The sequence below is a fragment of the Salvelinus sp. IW2-2015 genome, linkage group LG19 (assembly GCF_002910315.2).
Source record: "Salvelinus sp. IW2-2015 linkage group LG19, ASM291031v2, whole genome shotgun sequence".
Classification (NCBI taxonomy): Eukaryota; Metazoa; Chordata; class Actinopteri; order Salmoniformes; family Salmonidae; genus Salvelinus; species Salvelinus sp. IW2-2015.
This window is the reverse complement of record NC_036859.1, coordinates 27831205-27853534: the sequence shown is the minus strand read 5'-3', so window position 1 is coordinate 27853534 and position 22330 is coordinate 27831205. Positions and strand designations below refer to the sequence as shown.

At 42.4% G+C, this 22330-nt stretch overlaps 1 protein-coding gene across 1 annotated transcript in view; it reads right to left on the bottom strand.

The window, feature by feature from the left end:
* Positions 1–1669: 1669 nt before the first annotated feature.
* LOC139029292 (chromodomain-helicase-DNA-binding protein 7-like) overlaps positions 1670–22330 on the bottom strand; it is a 51031-nt gene continuing 30370 nt past the window's right edge. The window contains exon 4 of the mRNA XM_070448933.1: positions 1670–2041. Coding sequence (XP_070305034.1) covers positions 1828–2041 — 214 coding nt within the window. The 3' untranslated portion in view covers positions 1670–1827. The remainder of the gene's footprint in view (positions 2042–22330) is intronic.

Below are 22330 nucleotides of genomic sequence, written 5' to 3'. Positions count from 1 at the left end.
ACTGTTGAAGACTGGTGAACATTGGGCAGTGCCTACTGTTGAAGACTGGTGAACATTGGGCAGTGCCCCAGTATCAGCCGGCTGGGTCACCTGGATATTTGGGTTGGTTTAGTAATTTGCTGCTAACAGCTCCCATATGCCTGCGTCAGAGTGGAGGAGTGTGTGTGTGACGATATTTTGATTAAATTCACTCCTGAATAACCCCAGGTCCAGTCCAACCCCACAGGACCAGTCCAAAACCAGTCCAAACCCCAGACCCAGTCCAAAACCACTCCAAACCCCCAGAACCAGTCCAAAACCCCAGAACCAGTCCAAAACCCCGGGACAAGTCCAAAACCAGTCCAAAACCCCGGGACCAGTCCAAAACCCCGGGACCAGTCCAAAACCAGTCCAAAACCCCGGGACCAGTCCAAAACCCCAGGACCAGTCCAAAACCCCAGGACCAATCCAAAACCAGTCCAAAACCCAAGGACCAATCCACAACCAGTCCAAAACCCCAGGACCAATCCACAACCAGTCCAAAACCCCAGGACCAATCCACAACCAGTCCAAAACCCCAGGACCAATCCACAACCAGTCCAAACCCCCAGGACCAGTCCAAAACACCAGGTCCAGTCCTAACCCAGTCCAAAACACCAGGACCAGCCCAAAACACCAGGACCAGCCCAGAACACCAGGACCAGCCCAGAACACCAGGACCAGCCCAGAACACCAGGACCAGTCCAAAATTGAACAAGAATGCCGGTAGAAATTAGAGTCAGATAGCGTTTCAATCTGCACCCTAGTCCCTATATAGTACACTACTTTTGTATGGTTGCATAATTTATTCAAACAATTAAGACCAGAAGTATGTCAATAAATGAACACAGCCATCTTCATAGAGGGTCTAGAACGTCGCAGATAGACCTGGGTTAAGAGGTTCTGAATGTGTAATCTCTGTTCTGACCAATACGTTTCTATTTGAGCGTTCTGTAGTGCTGAACAGTTTCATCCCAAACTTGTTCTACAACAAACACCACTAGCTACCATGATTAAGAGTAATAGCGGGTGTTTGTATAAAAGTGCTGCTTGCTTGTATTGTCACTACGCCACCCCCAGGCTCATGTCAACATTGGATCATTGTACCACCGTGACGTTACCGATGTTACTGTACCACCGATGTTACTGTGTGTGTTTACAACTAGCCTCTGCAGAGTCCCCCAACAACTGGATGTTCTGGTTTTCAGAGGAAATGGAAAGAGAGCCTGTCACATGACTTCCACGTTTGGATGTTAAAAAGGAGACTCAGGCTTAACTCCTCCTCCACATTTACTGGATTGGTTGAACAGTGCAGGAGATAACGAGAAAAAAAAAAGTGTTAGGAGTTTAAGACCAGTATGTAAGGGGTCTAGTTTCAGGCCAGTATGTAAGGGGTCTAGTTTCAGGCCAGTATGTAAGGGGTCTAGTTTCAGGCCAGTATGTAAGGGGTCTAGTTTCAGGCCAGTATGTCGGGGACCCTCGTGCAGGCCAGTATGTCGGGGACCTCGTTTCAGGCCAGTATGCCGGGGACCTTCGTTTCAGGCCCAGTATGGGGACCTCGTTCAGGCCAGACTTCGGGACCTCGTTCAGCCAGTATGTCGGGGACCGTTCGTTTAGGCCAGTATTGTCGGGGAACCTCGTTCAGGCCAGTATGTCGGGGACTCTCGTTTCAGGCCAAGTATGTCGGGATCTCGTTTCAGGCCAGTATGTAAGGGATCTCGTTTCAGGCCAGTATGTAAGGGATCTCGTTTCAGGCCAGTATGTCGGGGATCTAGTTTCAGGCATTTATTTTACACCTGCTATGTTAGGTTAGCTCAAAACTGATGTTACTGTGTGTGTGTCACTAACATTACAGTGTGTGTGTGGTGTGTGTGCGCGTACCTGGACACTGTCGTCGTCGTCCTCATCGGAGGGGCCTGGGGGTGACTTCTCCACATCGGAGCTGACCGAGGGGTCCCTCTTCCTCTTAGTCTCCTTCACACTGCTGCCACTGCCCTCCGCTGACTCCACCTTCTTAGTGCTTCTAGAGGCAGGAGGGGAAGAGAGGGATTAGGAGAAGGATGAAAGAGCGACAGAGAAGAGGACGGAGGGATTAGGAAGAGAAGGATGAATGAGAGGTTGATATGAAAGAGGTGGAGAATATGTAGAGAATGACTGATGAGAGTGAACACCATCTCATGTCATCTTAAAACAGGTATTACAGTCAGCTTTTAYTTCTGTCTCTGATAGTATGAAGTCAACAATGCTTGAAATAGTGTTTCCCAACTCCAGGCCTCGGGTACACTCAACAGCATACATGTTGCACTGAAGTACTGGAGTTAGGATACACTGGCCTAAAGTATAGTTAACTTTACACCACAATCTTTAAACTCCTGAAAAACTCATAATCTGCTTCCACTATATAGACTTTACATGGCGTGAGGACCCACCCTAGACATCAGCGGAAACCATTTTGATGACTGTTGGAACAATCAACAATCTGTACACACAAGAGCATTTAGCAAGTTAAACCTGTGGTTTCAAAGTTGATGTTCAGATAAACAATGAGATGGAAGTCGTGTGATTTCTCGTAACCATCGTGGAGACGCCATGTTTTAAAGTAACAGTTTGAGGTCAATTCATTTCCTTGAGGCTGGATGATGGACGGTTGAAACATGAACAGCTAGAGAAGGGAAGAGGGAGGGAAGCTGTGTGTCTCTTTCCACACACAGAGAGAGCGAGAGAGAGCCCGCTCCGCTCCTCCCTGCCACAGATTACACAAAGCCCTGGGGGCGAGCAGTCTCTCCTTAGCTCACTCCCTTGCTGGCTCTACTCTAGGGCCCCCCTCTCCTTTCATTTGCAGCCAAGAGCAATCACATCGCCCTGGTAACCCGCGGTCACGTGATCCGCACCTGTTCCTCTGGCTGGACGCCACAGGCTGGAGCCATCTGCTCTACCCAGACACTCTACTCCTCTCCCTCTATCACTTATCTCCTCCTCCTACTGCTGCTACACTGAACAAAAATACAATGCAACATGAAACAATTTCAAAAGATTTTTACTGAGTTTGTCTGATTTTCTTAAATTAACTATTTTAATGAATGAATTAGGCCCTAATCTATGAATTTGACATGACTGAATACAGATATGCATCTGCTGGTCACAGCGATCTTTAAAAAAAAAGATRGATCAGAAACCTGTCAGTATCTTCTGGGACCATTTGCCTCATGCAGCGCGACACATCTCCTTCACATAGAGTTGATCAGGCTGTTGATTGTGGCCTGTGGAATGTTTTCCCACTCCTCAATGGCTGTGCGAAGTAGCTGGATATTGGCCGGAACTGGAAAAAGCTGTCGTACACGTTGATCCAGAGCATCCCAAACATGCTCAGTGGGTGATAGGTCTGATGAGTATTCAAGCCATGGACGAGCTGACATTTTCAGCTTCCAGGAATTTTGAACAGATCCTTGTGACATGGGGCCGTGCATTATCATGCAGAAACATGATGGCAGCGGATGAATGGCACAACAATGGGGCTCAGGATCTCGTCACGGTATCTCTGTGTTTTCAAATTGACATAAATCAAATGCAATTGTGTTCGTGCTCGTTGTCCATAGCTCTTGCCTGTCTATACCATAACCCCACCGCCACCATGGGGCATTCTGTTCACAACGTAGACATCAGCAAACCACTCACCCACACGACACCATACATGCTGTCTGCTACCAGCCCGGTACAGATGAAACTGGGATTCATTCATAAAGAGCACACTTCTCCAGCGTGCCAGTGGCCATCGAAGGTGAGCACTGAAGTCTAATGACGCCGAACCGCAGTCCGGTCAAGACCCTTTTATTTCAGCTCATGAAACATAGGACCAACACTTCACATGTTGCGTTTAWATTTTTGTTCAGTGTACATAATTATATAACTCCATTGCGTTCCCCCCTTTCATCTTGGTTAGATAAGCTTCCCCATCTTCCCCCCTACTAATCAACCACAGACTTGCTCCTCTCGGTGCGCTCCTCTCCAATGCATCTTCCTCTAACAGAGGCTCTAGCTCTCTCCTTTCATTCTACTGTTCCATCTTATTGATCAGCTTCATCATCCCTTCGCTCTAATTCTCTTGCTTTTCTCTGTCAACCTAATATCCCTTTCCCTTGTTCTTTCACCCCTCTTTCCTTCATCTCTTTTCCACTTAGTCAGCCTCTCAACCTCTTCTCCTGTCTCCGCTCCTTCTCTAGCCCGCTATCAAGTCTCCCTTTCTCTCCTAACCACTCATTCTTCTCTTCCCTACTATCCCACTTACTCCTCAATACTGCTCTCCAGTAGCAATGTCTTGTGGGCAGGGTTCAAGGCTGTGTGTGTATGCAACCAGGGGAGGAGGAAGGTAGCGGAGGCAGCAACACAGAGGGATAACGCCTCTAACCAACTCTGTTATAGAATTGTTTTCTAAAATGTCATCTTTATTTAACTAGGCAAGAACAAATTCTTATTTACAATGACGCCAACCACGGACGACGCTGGGCCAATTGTGCGCCGCCCTATGTGACTCCCAATCATGGCCGAATGTGAAATACCAGGTTTTAGAAGATGGTGGCTGTAGTATGTAGGGCTAAAATACCAGGTTTTAGAAGATGGTGGCTCTAGTATGTAGGGTTAAAAATACCAGTTGAGAAGATGAGTGGCTCTATATGTAGGGCTTAAAATAGCCAGGTTGTAGAAGATGTGGCTCTTAGTATGTAGGGCTAAAAATACCAGGTTTTAGAAATGTGGCTCTAGAGTAGGGCTAAAATATCAGGTTTTAGAAGATGGTGGCTCTAGTATGTAGGGCTAAAATATCAGGTTTTAGAAGATGGTGGCTCTAGTATGTAGGGCTAAAATACCGGCCATTATGGTGCTCAACTACATTAACAAGTGGAATGTGTTAAAGTGGACCACTGGAATTCATCTGGAATGCGGTGTCTGAGGTGCACTGGGTGGCATTTAGGCATGTGGTCCTCCAGCAGTGGYGTGTGATGCTCTATTCTGACAGGAAGACAGCGGAGGAGGGAAGGAAGGAGAAGGTCCGAGGGGGGAGAGTTACAGGACACCTGCCGTTCGCTGGTGAGATGAGTCATACACAGCTAGACCCCCTGACACTTCCTCCTGCCCACACACACACACACCACAGCTTTTGCATACTTGCTAAGGGCAATGCATGTACACAGGGGTATATACACAGAGCTTCAGCAGTGCCTGCAATAACTCTGGAGACATTAACAAGGTACGGTTAGCTCAGCCATGTCACTGGCTTGGGAGGTGAGGTGCCTCGGTGCAGAGAGAGAGTAAGCAACAAGATAAACAGATGGTATGGTGAGAGCTGTGTGCTGATTGAGGGCTGAAGGCACTTCTGTCCTTTCAGTATGAGCAGAAGACATTGTAGTACCACACTTCTAAATGCATTCACAATGCATCCAACGAATGTGSATCTAGCGTTCGTCTGCGCGTTGTTTTAAGGACGACCCGCTGTAGACGTCTGACTGGCGATATTTTTTTGCAAAATAGGTGCGCACGCGGTTAGCAAATTCTGTTCAGGGGCTAAGTACTCTTAACCAGCAAACACTATTGGTGTGTCTGAGCCCTTAAGGGTTAACACATGGTTTGGTTTAGTTTGCATTCAGGGAGAGAAACACACACACAGGTGAGGTGGCTGCAGGTGTGCTTCCTTCCTGACAGCGGTGTGTACTGCAAACAAATCTAGGACACACCATGTCACACCCATCTGTGGGTGTGGCAGCAAGAGGAGTGATGACACAGGAGACTACGGGCAGCTATTAATAGCTCAGCTTTCTCCCAGGATGACCTAGCACACAAACAAGGTCCAAAGCCAGCCGGGTACCTACCTGCCATTGGCTCACGGTCCATCCCCCTCTGGTCTGAAGCCTCACACTCCACCCATGTCAGTGAAGCTGGCTAGGTAAGCAGGGGACAAGTCCATTCGCTCCTCAGCGGTTTAAGCCAAACTGACACTCTACACAGTGCCAAGGACACTTTTTATATACACACACCAGTGAGGAAAATGATTGTAAAAGCAATATGGCGGAAGCTTTCACATAGCCACTTCTTTTAGATCAGTGTAGTAATACATCCAAGACTAATAGAGTAAACACCTAGGTGCTAAGATACTAATACATCCAGGACTAATAGAGTAAACACCTAGGTGCTAAGATACTAATAGAGTAACCACCTAAGGTGCTAAATACTATACATCCAGGACAATAGAGGTAAACACCTAGGTGCTAAGATACTAATACATCCAGGACTAATAGAGTAAACACCTAGGTGCTAAGATACTAATACATCCAGGACTAATAGAGTAAACACCTAGGTGCTAAGATCACAATACATCCAGGACTAAGAGTAAACACCTAGGTGCTAAGATACTAATACATCCAGGACTAAGAGTAAACACCTAGGTGCTAAGAAACTAATACATCCAGGACTAAGAGTAAACACCTAGGTGCTAAGATACTAATACATCCAAGACTAATAGAGTAACACCTGCTAAGATACTATACATCCAGGACTAATAGAGTAAACACCTAGGTGCTAAGATACTAATACATCCAGGACTAAGAGTAAACACCTAGGTGCTAAGATACTAATACATCCAAACTAATAGAGTAAACACCTGCTAAGATACTAATACATCCAGGACTAATAGAGTAAACACCTAGGTGCTAAGATACTAATACATCCAGGACTAAGAGTAAACACCTAGGTGCTAAGATACTAATAGAGTAAACACCTAGGTGCTAAGATACTAATACATCCAGGACTAAGAGTAAACACCTAGGTGCTAAGACACTAATAGAGTAAACACCTAGGTGCTAAGATACTAATACATCCAGGACTAATAGAGTAAACACTAGGTGCTAAGATACTAATAGAGTAAACACCTAGGTGCTAAGATACTAATAGAGTAAACACCTAGGTGCTAAGATACTAATAGAGTAAACACCTAGGTGCTAAGATACTAAGAGTAACACCTAGGTGCTAAGATACTATACATCCAGGACTAATAGAGTAAACACCTAGGTGCTAAGATACTAATAGAGTAAACCTAGTGCTAAGATACTAATAGAGTAAACACCTAGGTGCTAAGATACTAAGAGTAAACACCTAGGTGCTAAGATACTAATACATCCAGGACTAATAGAGTAAACACCTAGGTGCTAAGATACTAATAGAGTAAACACCTAGGTGCTAAGATACTAGAAGTAAACACCTAGGTGCTAAGATACTAATACATCCGGACTAATAGAGTAAACACCTAGGTGCTAAGATACTAATACATCCAGGACTAAGAGTAAACACCTAGGTGCTAAGATACTAATACATCCAGGACTAAGAGTAAACACCTAGGTGCTAAGATACTATAACATCCAGGACTAAGAGTAAACACCTAGGTGCTAAGATACTAATACATCCAGGACTAAGAGTAAACACCCTAGGTGCTAAGATACTAATACATCCAGGACTAAGAGTAAACACCTAGGTGCTAAGATACTAATACATCCAGGACTAATAGAGTAAACACCTAGGTGCTAAGATACTAATACATCCAGCTAGAGTAAAACACCTAGGTGCTAAGATACTATACATCCAGACTAATAGAGTAAACACCTGCTAAGATACTAATACATCCAGGACTAATAGAGTTAACACCTAGGTGCTAAGATACTAATACGTATAGGCTTTATAGAGCAGGAGGCTAACACTGAGGTTATTTTTCCCTCTGAGGAGAGAGAACAGGGTCAAGACCAAGTTTGACTGGGTAGGTGTGGGCAGGCATGTCTAGGATTAGTTCAATTTTCCCCACCTCATGGTTGAGACCTGGGTTAGGGGCAATCTGATAACCCAACTTCAGAGTTGAACACTTCTGCCTGGAGCAATTAGACAGAGAAGGGTGTATTTAGTCCACCMGTCCAGTACAGGGTGGAGGTTGAGTGAATGTGCTGCCATCATGCTAAATTAAAACGACTGKCCTAGCCATCACAGAATGGAGGAAGGTTGCAGAGAAGGGACTTCGCCCCAGTTGATTGGAGCTCATTTAGCTGCCAGTGACGACGGCCTTTTTTGCTGTGCTTCATTCCGATGCCAGTCAGGCCTGGAGGCTAAATGAAGAAGCCTTGCCTTGATTACCATTAGCGGCCATTTTACTCCACAAGATTACCCACTCCCCCCACACACACACACACACTTCCATCCCCCTCACATGCATACTTTTCCCCCTTCCCCCTCACACACCTCCCCCATCTGCTGACCCCTATGCTGTCACTGGCCCCTCCCTCTTCCCCTGGATGAAAGTGGCAGAAGGAGTGACAGCGCTGTGGAGGACGTTAGGAGATGAGGGATATGGGCAGTGGGATGGAGAGAGAGCAGAGAAAGAAATGGAGGTGGGGAGGCTCTGCTRACACATTCCTCAGGAAGCTCATGTTACTTCCTACACAATGAAAAGGACTCATCGCTCACTGGCTCGTTCACACGCTCTGTCCCCCTGCTTTGCATTTCCACCCAGGTCGGCAGAGAGAGTAAGAGGCATTGACCAGATGCTCAACATGCTCTGCTCAAACCTAATRGTCCGAAACTAAACTACACAAATAACACGGGACACTGGAAAATTAAGCTTTTACCATTTCATGCTGGAATATACAAGGTCTGAAGTAATCTGCCTTTGGCCTGGGAGACGGACCCACTTGTTGCACTTTAGGTTAGAGAGCTGGGAGTCAAATCCACCAAACTACCAGGAGTGAAACAGGGAAGGTACATTGTGTCCYGTGTGCTACATATTAGGCTTGGGCGGTATACTTTATACTACAAATGGAAATGTTTTTTTTTAGTACCCTCAAAACCATTGAAACAATTTTTTTTACGCATTTGAATATTTGTAGTTACTTTAAGTAAATAACTGCAGACAACTTGAGCAATATGCTAGGAGATAAAGATTTCACTAATCACAATTCACTAATCACTATTTCTAATTCTGAAACTTAAATGGTAGTTTTGTGGTATTTCTTTACAAGCACACAGCAACGAGATACCAGAGCCTTGTRTCACTCACTGTAGTGCAGCATGCCCATGATCTAGTTACAGTGTGGAATTCACCACTAAATGTTACCAGTTAGATATTTTATAACTATTAGGTTAACATTCTAAAATGTGCTAAATGCTCTGCAGTTGTACATTTGGTTAGCCAATTTAGTAGCTAGTTARCYAYYTAGCTARRTRGYTAACTTCTTCCAAAATCAACTTTGCCTGGTAACAGCAGAGAATCCCCTCCTTGATCAAGAGYMTTTCGGTCTAATATTTGTTATATACATGCAGGAAACAATTTTGCTGCATGCAAAAGCTGGGATGCTGGGACTGCCTTGTTTCAGGGGCAGAATGACAGATTTTTACCTTGTCAGCTCGGGGATTCAATCTAGCAACCTTTCGGTTACTGGTTCAATGCTCTAACCACTAGGCTACCTGCTGCCCCTTAACCGGTCTCCTCCCCTTCATCTACACTGATTGAAGTGGATTTAACAGGTGACATCAATAAGGAATCATARGTTCACCTGGTCAGTCTTATGGAACAAGCAGGTGATCCTAATTTTTTGTACATKCATTGTGTATACAGACCACAAATTCAAATGGGCTAACATTATCACCAGCTCTGGTATCTAACCCCAATATTTGGAACCAAGGTCTGGTCAGCCCAAACCACAAAAGCAGAGACAAATTTGACCAATAATTACAGTGGAATCTGCATCAACAGCAACYTTGGGRAAATTATCTGCAGTATTAACTGCAGACCCCAGCATTTCCTCAGTGAACAAATTGGCTCCTTATCAAAATACCGTACGTCAGACAACGTATACACCCTGCAAACAAAAACAGTTGTCTCATGCTTTGTTGGTTTCAAAAAACCYTTTGACTCAACTTGGTCTGCTTTACAAATTGATAGAAAAACATGACATAATGTATGTACAAAAACAAGTGTGCTGTTAAAATTGRCAATAAAGATGTGTTCTCTAGGCTGTGGAATGAGACAGGGATGCAGCTTGAGCCCCACCCTCTTCAACATGTATTCACAACCCTTCACTTTCCACATTTTGTGTTACATTCTGAATTTAAAATGGATTCAACTGAGAAGTTGTCGTCACTGGCCTACACACAATACCCCATAATGTAAAGTGGAACATTTTTAGACACTTTTACAAATTACTACAAAAATGTAAAGCTGAAATGTCTGGAGTCAATAAGTATTCAACTCCTTTGTTATGGCAAGCCTAAGTAAGTTCAGGAGTAAAAATGTGCTTAACAAGTCACACAATAAGTTGCATGAACTCACTGTGTGCAATAATATATAGTTAATGATTACCTCATCTCTCTACCCAACAAATTATCTTTAAGGTCCCTCAGTCGAGCAGTGAACKTCAAACAGATTCAACCACAAAGACCAGCGAGGTTTTCCAATACCTCGCAAAGTAGGGCCCCTATTGGTAGATGGGTAAAAATAAAGGCATTGAATATCCCTTTGAGCATGGTGAAGTTATTAATTACACKTTGGATGGTGTATCAATACATCCAGTTACTACAAAGATAAAGACRTCCTTCCTAACTCAGTTGCCAGAGAGGAAGGAAACCGCTCAGGGATTACACCATGAGGTCAATGGTGACTTTAAAAAACAGTTAGAGTTTAATGGCTGTGATAGGAGAAAAATAAGCATGGATCAACACAACAGTGTAGTTACTCCACAATACTAACCTAATTGACCCAGTGAAGAGGAAGCCTGTGCAGAATAAAAWATATTCCAAAACATRCATCCTGTTTGCAACAAGGCACTAAAGTAATACTGCAAAAAAATGTGGCAAAGCAATTMACTTTTTGTTCTAAATACAAGTGCTATGATCAGGGCAAATCCAACACAACACCGAGTACCAGTCTCCATATTGTCAAGCATAGTTGTGGCTGCATCATGTTATGGGTATACTTGTAATCGTTAACTTATCTAGGATAGGGGGCCGCATTTTCACATTTGGATGAAAAGCATACCCAAATTCAACTGCCAGCTACTCATCCCCAGAAGATAAGATATGCATATTATTAGTAGATTTGGATAGAAAACACTCTGAAGTTTCTAAAACTGTTTGAATCATGTCTGTGAGTATAACAGAGCTTATTTAGCAGGCGAAACCCCGAGGACAAACCATTCAGATAAAGAAAAAAATTGAGGTCACTCTTTTCAATTGATTTTCATTGGGAATACAGATTTCTAACTGACCTTCTTGCAGTTCCTACAGCTTCCACTGGATGTCAATAGTCTTTAGAAATTGGTTGAGGGTTTTTCCTTTGTGTAATGAAGTACGGCCATTTTGAATCAGGGTCACTTGTGTCCTGTTTGTTAGAGGCGCATGACCAGAAGGCTAGCTACAGTTTGTTTTAATCCTGTATTGAACACAGATCATCCCATCTTCAATTTTATCGATTATTTACGTAAAAAAATACCTAAAGTTGTATTACAAAAGTAGTTTGAAATGTTTTGGCAAAGTTTACAGGTAACTTTTGAGATATTTTGTAGTCACGTTTCACAATTTGGAACCAGTGTTTTTCTGGATCAAACACGCCAAATAAATTGACATTTTGGATATATATCGACGGAATTAATYGAACAAAAGGACCATTTGTGATGTTTATGGGACATATTGGAGTGCCAACAGAAGCTCGTCAAAGGTAAGGCATGAATTATATTTTAATTTCTGCGTTTTGTGTCGCGCCTGCAGGGTTGAAATATGCTTCTCTCTGTTTACTATGGTGCTATCCTCAGATAATAGCATCGTTTGCTTTCRCCGAAAAGCCTATTTGAATTCTGACATGTTGGCTGGATTCACAWCCAGTGTAGCTTTAATTTGGTATYTTTCATGTGTGATTTAATGAAAATTTGATTTTCATAKTAATTTATTTGAATATGGCGCTCTGCATTTTCTCTGGCTTTTGGCCAAGTGATACAGTAGCRTCCCGCCTAAACTCAGATTTTTGGATAAAAATATGAACTTCACCGAACAAAACATACATGTATTGTGTAACATGAGTGTCATCTGATGAAGATCAAAGGTTAGTGATTAATTTCCATCTCCATTTCTGCTTTTTGTTACTCCTCTCTTTGGCTGGAAAAATTGCTGTTTTTCTGTGGCTTTGTACTGACCTAACATAATCGTTTGGTGTGCTTTCGCCGTAAATCCTTTTTGAAATCAAACATGTTGGCTGGATTCACAACAAGGGTAGCTTTAATTTGGTGTCTTTCATGTGTGATTTAATGAAAATTTGATTTTTATAGTAATTTATTTAAATTTGGCGCTCTGCATTTTTACTGGCTTTTGGCCAAGTGGGACGTTAACTTCTCTGGGATATGTGGGATGCTAAGAACTACAGTTTTGCAGGATAAAAAAAATAAAYAGAATGGTGCTAAGCACATGAAAAATCCTAGAGGAAAACCAGGTTCAGTTTGCTTTCCACCAGACACTGGGAGATCAATTCCCCKTTCAGCAGGACAATAACCTAAAATACAAGGCCAAATCTACACTGGAGTTGCTTACCAAGAAGATGGAATGTTCCCGAGTGGCCGAGTTACAGTTTTAACTTAAATCTACTTGAAAATCTATGGCAATACCTGAAAATGGTTGTCTTGCAATGATCAACCAAAAATTTGACACAGCTTGAATAWTTTTTTAAAGAATAATGGCCAAATGTTGCACAATCCAGRTGTGGAAAGCTCTTCCAGACTCACCCAGAAATAGTCAACTGTAACCGCTGCCAAAGGTGCTGAAACAAAGTATTGACTACGGATAGTAAATACTTATGTAAATTACATATTTCTGTATGTCACAGGGATGCAAACTGGTGAGGGACCAAAGGTGACGCTTTTGTTGCATAGAAACATGCAAAAAAAACTGCTAGGGGGAAATGCAGGTGTGAACAAATTAAACAAAGAATATGATCTACATGATCAGTCTGTGTGCTAAAATAAAAAGTGGTTATGTGAACCTAACTCACAGCTAAACATGTAAAGAAAGCAATCCACTGTTATTTGTTGCCTAGACTTTACTGCAAATGACACTCAAGTCTTGAGAAAAAACAATACACTAATATTGCAGTTAGCCATGACAGCCTTTATAATAGAACATTTGAGACCACATACATCTACATTTTGCACTTCGGGAAAAAACATCTTAAAGTAGAAATAGAATGAAACAGGCATTCTATTTTTACTCTATAAGTGGCCACTATAGTAGACATTGATCAAGTGCACAAGGCTACATTACATGTGTGCAAAAATAACATTCACTGAGTAAAACATTTTATAACCCCCCCACTCACACGTTACTGTCAAGTTCAGCACAACAAAAGCAATATCTTTGGGCTACACTGCGTGTTATTACACTGTAGACTTTCTGCCTGKGGACATCTGTTCTACAATGTGCCAGCAGAGCATGAGACCCTTTGTTGGCATAATTGATCTCTTTCTGGCAGAGTACATCTGGCATACCCCTTTTTATCCACCGTATTGAAAGAGGGAAAGCGTGTGGCGTTTCCTTCACCTCTCCAGCATAAGCCAGCTCCAGCAACACTTGTTCCCTGAATCCACTTGTTAACAAGCAATGCCTCATTTCCACCTAATTCTCTCATTCTGAAAATTAACCACAGAGGGAAAACAGTTCACGGATAGTAGTTAATTTCTTAGCTAGTTAACCTCTCTAGGGTATGTGGGACGGTAGCGTCTCACCTCGTCAACAACCAGTGAAACTGCAGGGCACCAAATTCAAAMCAGAAATCCCATAATTAAAATTCCTCAAACATACAAGTATTTTACACCATTTTAAAGATACACTTGTTGTAAATCCAGCCACAGTGTCCAATTTCAAAAAGGTTTTACGACGAAAGCACACAAAACGATTATGTTAGGTCAGAGCCAAGTCACAGAAAAACACAGCCATTYTTCCAGCCAAAGAGAGGAGTCACAAAAAGCAGAAAGAGAAAATGAATCACTAACCTTTGATGATCTTCATCAGATGACACTCATACGACTTCATGTTACACAATACATGTATGTTTTGTTCGGTAAAGTTCATATTTATATACAAAAATCTGAGTTTACATTGGCGCCTTACATTCAGTAGTTCCAAAACATCCAGTGATTTTGCAGAGAGCCACAACAATTTACAGAAATACTCATAATAAACATAGCTAAAAGATACAACTGTTATGCATGGAATTTTAGAACCACTTCTCCTTAATGTAACCGCTGTGTCAGATTTTAAAAAAGCTTTACGGAAAAAGCACACCATGCAATAATCTGAGTACAGCGCTCCGAGACCAACACAACCCAAACAGATATCCGCCATGTTTTGGAGTCAACAGAAGTCAGAAATAGCATTATAAATATTCACTTACCTTTGATGATCTTCATCAGAATGCACTCCCAAGGAATCCCAGTTCCACAATAAATGTTTGTTTTGTTCGATGAAGTCCATCATTTATGTCCAAATACCTCCTTTTTGTTCGCGCGTTTAGCCCAGTAATCAAAATTCATTACGCGCGATCACTAGGTGCAGACAAAAAGTCAAAGTTCCGTTACAGTCCATAGAAACATGTCAAGCGATGTATAGAATCAATCTTTAGGATGTTTTTAACATAAATCTACAATAATGTTCCAACCGGAGAAATCCTTTGTCTTCAGAAATGCAATGGAACGCAAGCTAACTATAACGTGGACGCGCATTGCCAGCTCGTGGCTCTGGCAGACCTCTGACTCATTCCCCTCTCATTCACCCCCACTTCACAGTAGAAGCCTCAAACAAGGTTCTAAAGACTGTTGACATCTAGTGGAAGCCTTCGGAAGTGCCTAATGACCCCATTTCCACTATCTTGGATAAGCAAAGAGTTAAAAAACTACAAACCTCAGATTTCCCACTTCCTGGTTGGATTTTTTTCTCAGGTTTTTGCCTGCCATATGAGTTCTGTTATACTCAGACATCATTCAAACAGTTTTAGAAACTTCAGAGTGTTTTCTACYCAAATATACTAATAATATGCATATTCTAGCTTTTATGGCTTTGTAGCAGGTCGTTTACTCTGGGCAYGCTTTTCATCCGGACGTGAAAATACTGCCCCCTACCCCAAAGAAGTTAACATTTCACACAGATTTCCAGGGTCCAGTAAGCAACTAACGCGTTATAACTTCAACGGCAAGGAGTCGTATACCAGTTAATATAATCTGATGTAACGTTTGCTAGCTAGCTGTCTGACTTTTTAGCCAGCTAATTTTCAACAATAAACTAAATTATTTGATCAGGTAAGTAGGCTAATGTTGCTAACAGAGAATTTGATCCAGCTACTATAGCAACATACACATTTTTATTTTATTTCACCTTTATTTAACCAGGTAGGCCAGTTGAGAAACCATATAAAACACACACGCTATATATCTCACACACACGTGCCAGAGCTGGCCGTCACATCAGACAGGTGGACCAGCCTCTGTCAGGACCACTATCTCACTGTTACAGTGCAYTACACAAGCCAGGGCAGTGTAAAACAGAAGGTCCTCCACACCAGGGCAGTNAGTGTAAAACAGAAGGTCCTCCACACCAGGGCAGTGTAAAACAGAAGGTCCTCCACACCAAGGCAGTGTAAAACAGAAGGTCCTCCACACCAGGGTAGTGTACAAATCACAACTGGCGAAGTAGTGGCAGAGGAGATCTCAGTTATTCTGGAAGAGTTTGTGATAGAGCCGAGCAAGATTGTAGCTGTGACTGTTGATAATGCTGGCAATATGGATGTTGCAATCAAGAGGACACACATCCTAAAAAATAGGATGCTTAGCACACACGTTGAATCTGGCAGCACAGAAAATCTACAAAAGGACTTCCATTGATAAATGTCCAGCCCGAATCAGAGCAGTGGTCGTGTGGTTTAAGAGATCCTCGATGTCCAGYCCCAATCAGAGCAGTGGTCGTGTGGTTCAAGAGATCCTCGATCCAAAACAGTCTTGAAGGAAAAGCAGCAGCTCCTTGGTAAGAAGCCAGTTCAATCTATTAAAGTATTATTTTGAAATTCCCACATGTAACAATTGAATTCAATATTCAAGTGTATGTTGTTTTTTGTTGTTTCAGGCCTTCCGCAACACTCACTCATCCTTGATGTCAAGACCAGATAGAGCGAGTTCCATCTAATGATAGAGGTTCATGGAGCAGTATCCAGCGATCCAAGCAGCAGCCTTGGACCCACGACTGCGAAAGCAATGACCAAGGACAACCTGGACGCCTGAAGGACGAGGACTTCCATAAGGCTGAGGAGTTTGTCCAGCTCATGAGAATCCTCCATACATCCACACTGTGTGTGTCATGTGAAAATAATGCCACCTGTGGACAGATCATACCCATCCTCCACAAACTGGAAGAGCACTTCACTGTGAACATGAAGATACGTTTGTGGCAACCATCAAAGAGAAGGTGTGGGAGAACCTCTCCGAGCACTATCAGGATGAGGACATTCAAGCCTTCCTGCATGAGGCCACAGCAATGGACCGCAGATTTAAAGGGAGGCTGGTGAGTTACGCCACCTGGGACAGGCTGAGGAAGGCAACTGTTGAGGCCAATGTGACCGGAGCAACACCAGGGCTGTCAGAGGAGCCGGAGCAGACAGACACAGAGCACCAGCAACAGGAGGAGTCTGTAGGAGAAGGAGAGGAAATGGAGGAGACAGTCCCTCCATTGTACAAAACAAGGAGTGCCTTGGAGGAGCTGTTCTCAGAGGAGGACAGGGAGTTGAGGTTGACCATCCAACAGAACACCTCGTCCCTCACCCTCAGCAACCCTGTTGACCTCGAGGTCAAGCTCCCATCCCCATTGCTGAAGATCCTGTGGTGTGGTGGTGGGAGAAGAGATCTAYTCTGCCCCTCACAATAATTGCAACAAGCTACCTCTGTGCTCAAGCCTCCACCACACCTAGCAAGAGGGCATTTGACTGCAGGCAACACAATAAGCCAGGAGAGGTCCCGACTTCTGCCAGAGAAGGCAAATATGTTGATCTTTCTCCAGAAGAACTGCTAAGAACTGATAGTCCTATTGCAACCTACCTGCATGCCCCACCCGTTTTGCTCTATACCACTATTTTATTTTGCAGGAAAATAGGTAATTTAATTTGATTTAGAGTTCCAKCATCACAAYATTAGAGTCTATAATAGTGGTTTGTTCAAAACATTACGGTTTCTTTTGCTGTAAATATTTTTATTTATTTAACATTTCAGAAAATAAAGCAATGTTAATTCTGTTCTTAATGTGTTTTATTTAATTTCCTGTAAAAAATAACAAAAATAACCGATAAGAATACCGTTAAAGTACCGGATCGATACGCAGTATCGGTAAGAGTAGTAATACTGTTAAAATCTTAATACCCATCCCGACTTCTCACCACTGTCTCCATGGTCAGGCTTCTCACCTACTAACTTTAGGTATTTTTTWACGTAAATAATCGATAAAATTGAAAACGGGATGATCTGTGTTCAATACAGGAGGAAAACAAACTGTAGCTAGCTTTCTGGTCACGCGCCTCTAACAAACAGGACACAACAAGTTACCCTCGTTCTGGATGGCCGTACTTCTTCATTACACAAAGGAAAAAACCTCAACCAATTTCTAAAGACTGTTGACATCCAGTGGAAGCAGTAGGAACTGCAAGAAGGTCCCTTAGAAATCTGGATTCCCAATGAAAATCCATTGAAAAGAGAGTGACCTCAAAAAAAAAAAAATCTGAATGGTTTGTCCTCGGGGTTTCGCCTGCTAATAAGTTCTGTTATACTCACAGACATGATTCAAACAGTTTTAGAAACTTCAGAGTGTTTTCTATCCAAATCTACTAATAATATGCATATCTTCTTTTCTGGGGATGAGTAGCAGTTAAATTTGGGTATGCGTTTCATCCAAACGTGAAAATGCTGCCCCCTATCCTAGAGAAGATAAAGGCATTGATGTTTATGGTTAGGTACATTCGTGCAACGATTGTGCTTTTTTCGCAAATGCGCTTTTGTTAAGTCATCCCCCGTTTGGCGAAGTTGGTCTTCACACAGTTCGCAACGAGCCAGGCGCCCCAAACTGCTGCATATAGCCTGACTCTGTTGCACAGAACGCAAGAGAAGTGACACAATTTCCCTAGTTTAAAAAAAATCATGTTAGCAGGCAATATTAACTAAGGTACACATTGGTGCAACRACAGTGCTTTTTCGCGAATGCGCTTGTTAAATAACCGTTTGGCGAAGTAGGCTATGATTAAATGATAAATTAACAGGCACCGCATCGATTATATGCAACGCAGGACAAGCTAGATAAACTTGTAATATCATCAACCATGTGTAGTTAACTAGTGATTATGTTAAGATTGATTGTTTTTTAGAGGATACGTTTAATGCTAGCTAGCACCTTACCTTGGCTCCTTGCTGCATTCGCATAACAGGTAGTCAGCCTAGTGGAGTGCAATGTAATCGGCCATGATCGGTGTCCAAAAATGACCATTACCGATTGTTATGAAAATGTGAAAATTAATCGGTCGACTCTATCACCTACCTCTTCGTTATCGTTCAGGGACGCACTGCTGTAACTAGCAAACTGCCTTTGCACCCTACTGCTGTCTTTCCAGACCATGCGCTGATGCTGTAACTAGCAAATTGGTTGTCTCTTCTATCTTCAGTGGCGTGCTGCATTCTTTTATGTGAACGATTGGCTGAGCCTTGGATACAGCCAGTACGGCTCCAAACACGCATCACTCGTTCGCTTTCAGCCAGTAGTGAGCCAAAGCCACCCCGCCCCCACTCCCAAACTTTTCTCATTGGATCGACACAAATCCCATAGGTCACCTATATCGGATTCAAAACGGATAATTTTGCCAAAAGGTGAATAGTTTGCATCCCTGATGCAATTTTCAATTGATTTGCAAAAATGTCTAAAAACGTTTTCACTTCACTCATTATGGGGTATTGTGTGTAGATCTTTGAATAAAACATGTATTTAATCAATTTTGAATTCAGGTTGTAACATGTGGAATAAGTCAAGGGGTATGAATACTTTCTGAACATACGGTAGATCAATAAATTGTCATGGGCACTGGAACAGTCAGCAGCAACCGGCCTCCCCATACTGGACTGGGAAATCAAATGTTTGTTTACAGATGATCTGGTGCCTACAGAAGCACCTATATATCCAGCCAATTACAGAATCTCAGTAAGACTAAAATAATGCAGCTCCAAAAAAGRCCCAGTTGCCAGAACAAAAAGTACAAATTCTAATCTAGACACCGTTGCCCTAGAGCACACAAATAATTATATCTACCTCGGCCTAAACACCACCACAGTTAACTTACACAAGGCTGTGAACGATATGAGACAAGGCAAGGGCCTTCATGCCATCAAAAGGAACATAAAACTCGACATCCCAATTAGGATCTGGCCAAAAATATATATACTTCAAATCAGTTATAGAACCCATTGCCCTCTATTGTTGTGAGGTCTGAGGTCCACTCCAAMCAAGAATTCACAAAATGTGACAAACACTCAATTGAAAATCTGCATGCAGAATTCTGCAAAAATATATTTAAAATGTACAACACAAAACCCCAAACAATGCATTCAGAGCAGAATTAGGACTATACTAGTTATCAAAATCCAGAAAAGAGCTGTTACATTCTACAACCACCTAAATAGGAAGTGATGCCCACACATTCCACCACAAAACCCTCAACTACAGAAATTAACCTAGAGAAAAGTCCCCTCAAACCGCTGGTTCTGTGGCTCTGTTCACAGAGCCCAAGGACAGCAACAATTGGACCCAACCAAATTATGAAAAAGCAAAAAGGATACCTATTTGACACACTGGAAAGAAATCAACCAGAAAACAGAGCAAGATGGGAATGCTATTTGTCCCTAAACAGAGAGTACACAGTAGCAGAATACATGACCACTGACTGACCCAAAATCCTTGATTATGTGCCGACTCAGTGAGCATTGCCTTGCTATTGAAAAAGGTTGCCATAGGCAGATAGGATATTTCCCCACTGTCCACAAAATGAGGTGGAAACTGAGCTGCACTTAACTTCTTATGGCTGCAGGGGCAGTATTGAGTAGCTTGGACAAAAGGTGTATTGGATAGAAAACACTCTGAAGTTCCTAAAACTGTTTGAATGATGTCTGTGAGTATAACAGAACTCATATGGCAGGCAAAAACCTGAGAAAAAATCCAAACAGGAAGTAGAAATTCTGAGGCTGGTGGATTTTTAACCAAGCTCCCATTGAAATCCCAGCGAGATATGGATGAGTTTTCACTTCCTACGGCTTCCACTAGATGTCAACAGTCTGTAGAACTTTGATGACTCTACTGTGAAGGGGGGCCGGATGAGAGGAGAATTAGTCACCACTGCCATGAGGTGACCATTCTTTGACCATGCGCGTTCACATAAGAGGGCGCTCCGTTCCATCACTCATCTGAAGTCAATGTAATTCTCCCGTTGGAACGTTATTCAAGATTTATGTTAAAAACATTCTAAAGATTGATTCAATACATTGTTTGACATGTTTCTACTGACTGTTACGGAACTTTTGGACATTGTCACGTTTTAGTGAACGTGCTTTGTGACTTTGGAATTGTTTACCAAACGCGCTAACCAAAGTAGCTAATTGGACATAAATAACGGACATTATCCAACAAAATCAAGCATTTATTGTGGACCTGGGATTCCTGGGAGTGCATTCTGATGAAGATCAAAGGGAATATTTATCATGTAATTTCTGGTTTCTGTTGACTCCAACATGGCGGCTAATTTGACTATAGTTCTGAGCGCCGTCTCAGATTATTGCATGGTTTGCTTTTTCTGTAAAGTTTTTTGGAAATCTGACACAGCGGTTGCATTAAGGAGAGGTATATCTATAATTCCATGTGTATAACTTGTTTTATCATCTACATTTATGAGGAGTATTTCTGTTGAATAGATGTGGCTATGAACTATCACTGGATGTTTTTGTAACTAGTGAACGTAACAAGCCAATGTAAACTCAAGATTTTTTTATATAAATATGAACTTTATCAAACAAAACATACATGTATTGTGTAACATGAAGTCCTATGAGTGTCATCTGATGAAGATCAAAGGTTAGTGATTAATTTTATCTCTATTTGTGCTTTTTGTGACTGCTATCTTTGGCTGGAAAAATGGCTGTGCTTATTCTGTGGCTTGGTGGTGACCTAACAATCGTTTGTGGTGCTTTTGCTGAAAAGCATATTTGAAAATCGGACACTTTGGTGTGATTAAAAACAAGATTACCTTTAAAATGGTATAAGACACATGTATGTCTGAGGAATATTAATTATGTTGTTTCTGTTGTTTCTAATTATTTCTGTTGTTTTGAATTTGTCGCCCTGCACTTTCACTGGCTGTTGTCATATCATCCCGTTACCAGGATTGCAGCCATAAGAAGTTAACCTCCTGCCAAATGTATGACCACATTAGACATTTCCCACAGATCACAAAACCACAGCATTTTTTTTATAACAAATGACCAACCAGTGCCCCTCCGGACCTCACTCCTCATCCACCTAGGAGTTAGTGAACTCTGGGTCTTAACCTGCGTTTCTCACTGACGGGTCACATGAGTGAGGGGTGGGATAAAGAGTGCTCAGCTGCAGTGATGGCAACAATTTTTGCTATTGGCTCCTTGATTTGTTGCTAGATGACGTTTGCCAGTGCCGCAACGACGTCACAGCACCAATTTGCCTTGTTGTGCCATAGCTGCGGTCCCCAACATAACGTTTTTCGTCCCATTTCCCAACGCACCCCCCATGTGTGCTTTTCTGCCTGTGTATTCAGTGACTGTTGCACAGGCAGCTTCTCCTACTCTAGTTTGCACCAGAATTGAGTGAGAAGTCGCTAAATGCTATAAAAACCATCAAAAACCCACTGTCAAAAAACTCCAAAGGCAGCCTGAAATGAGGCTGTGTATTTGCTGCTAGACTCTTACCAAAAAAAGTCGCTGGAAAGGTYTGAATTCTGTAAATATAGCGACAAAGTCACTAAATTGGCAACATTGATAAGGTGATGTTGATAGCTTGAGGTGACCCTCCCATATGGCCTGGGAAACAGGCCAATGAAACGTAGATCAAATCTCTGATCTTGGAAATGCAGTTGCTGATGGTGGGGATGAGTATGCGCTATCAATTCCAAGTCGACTTCAGAGTAAGGTTTATCCAACAAAGTCCTAAAAGCATA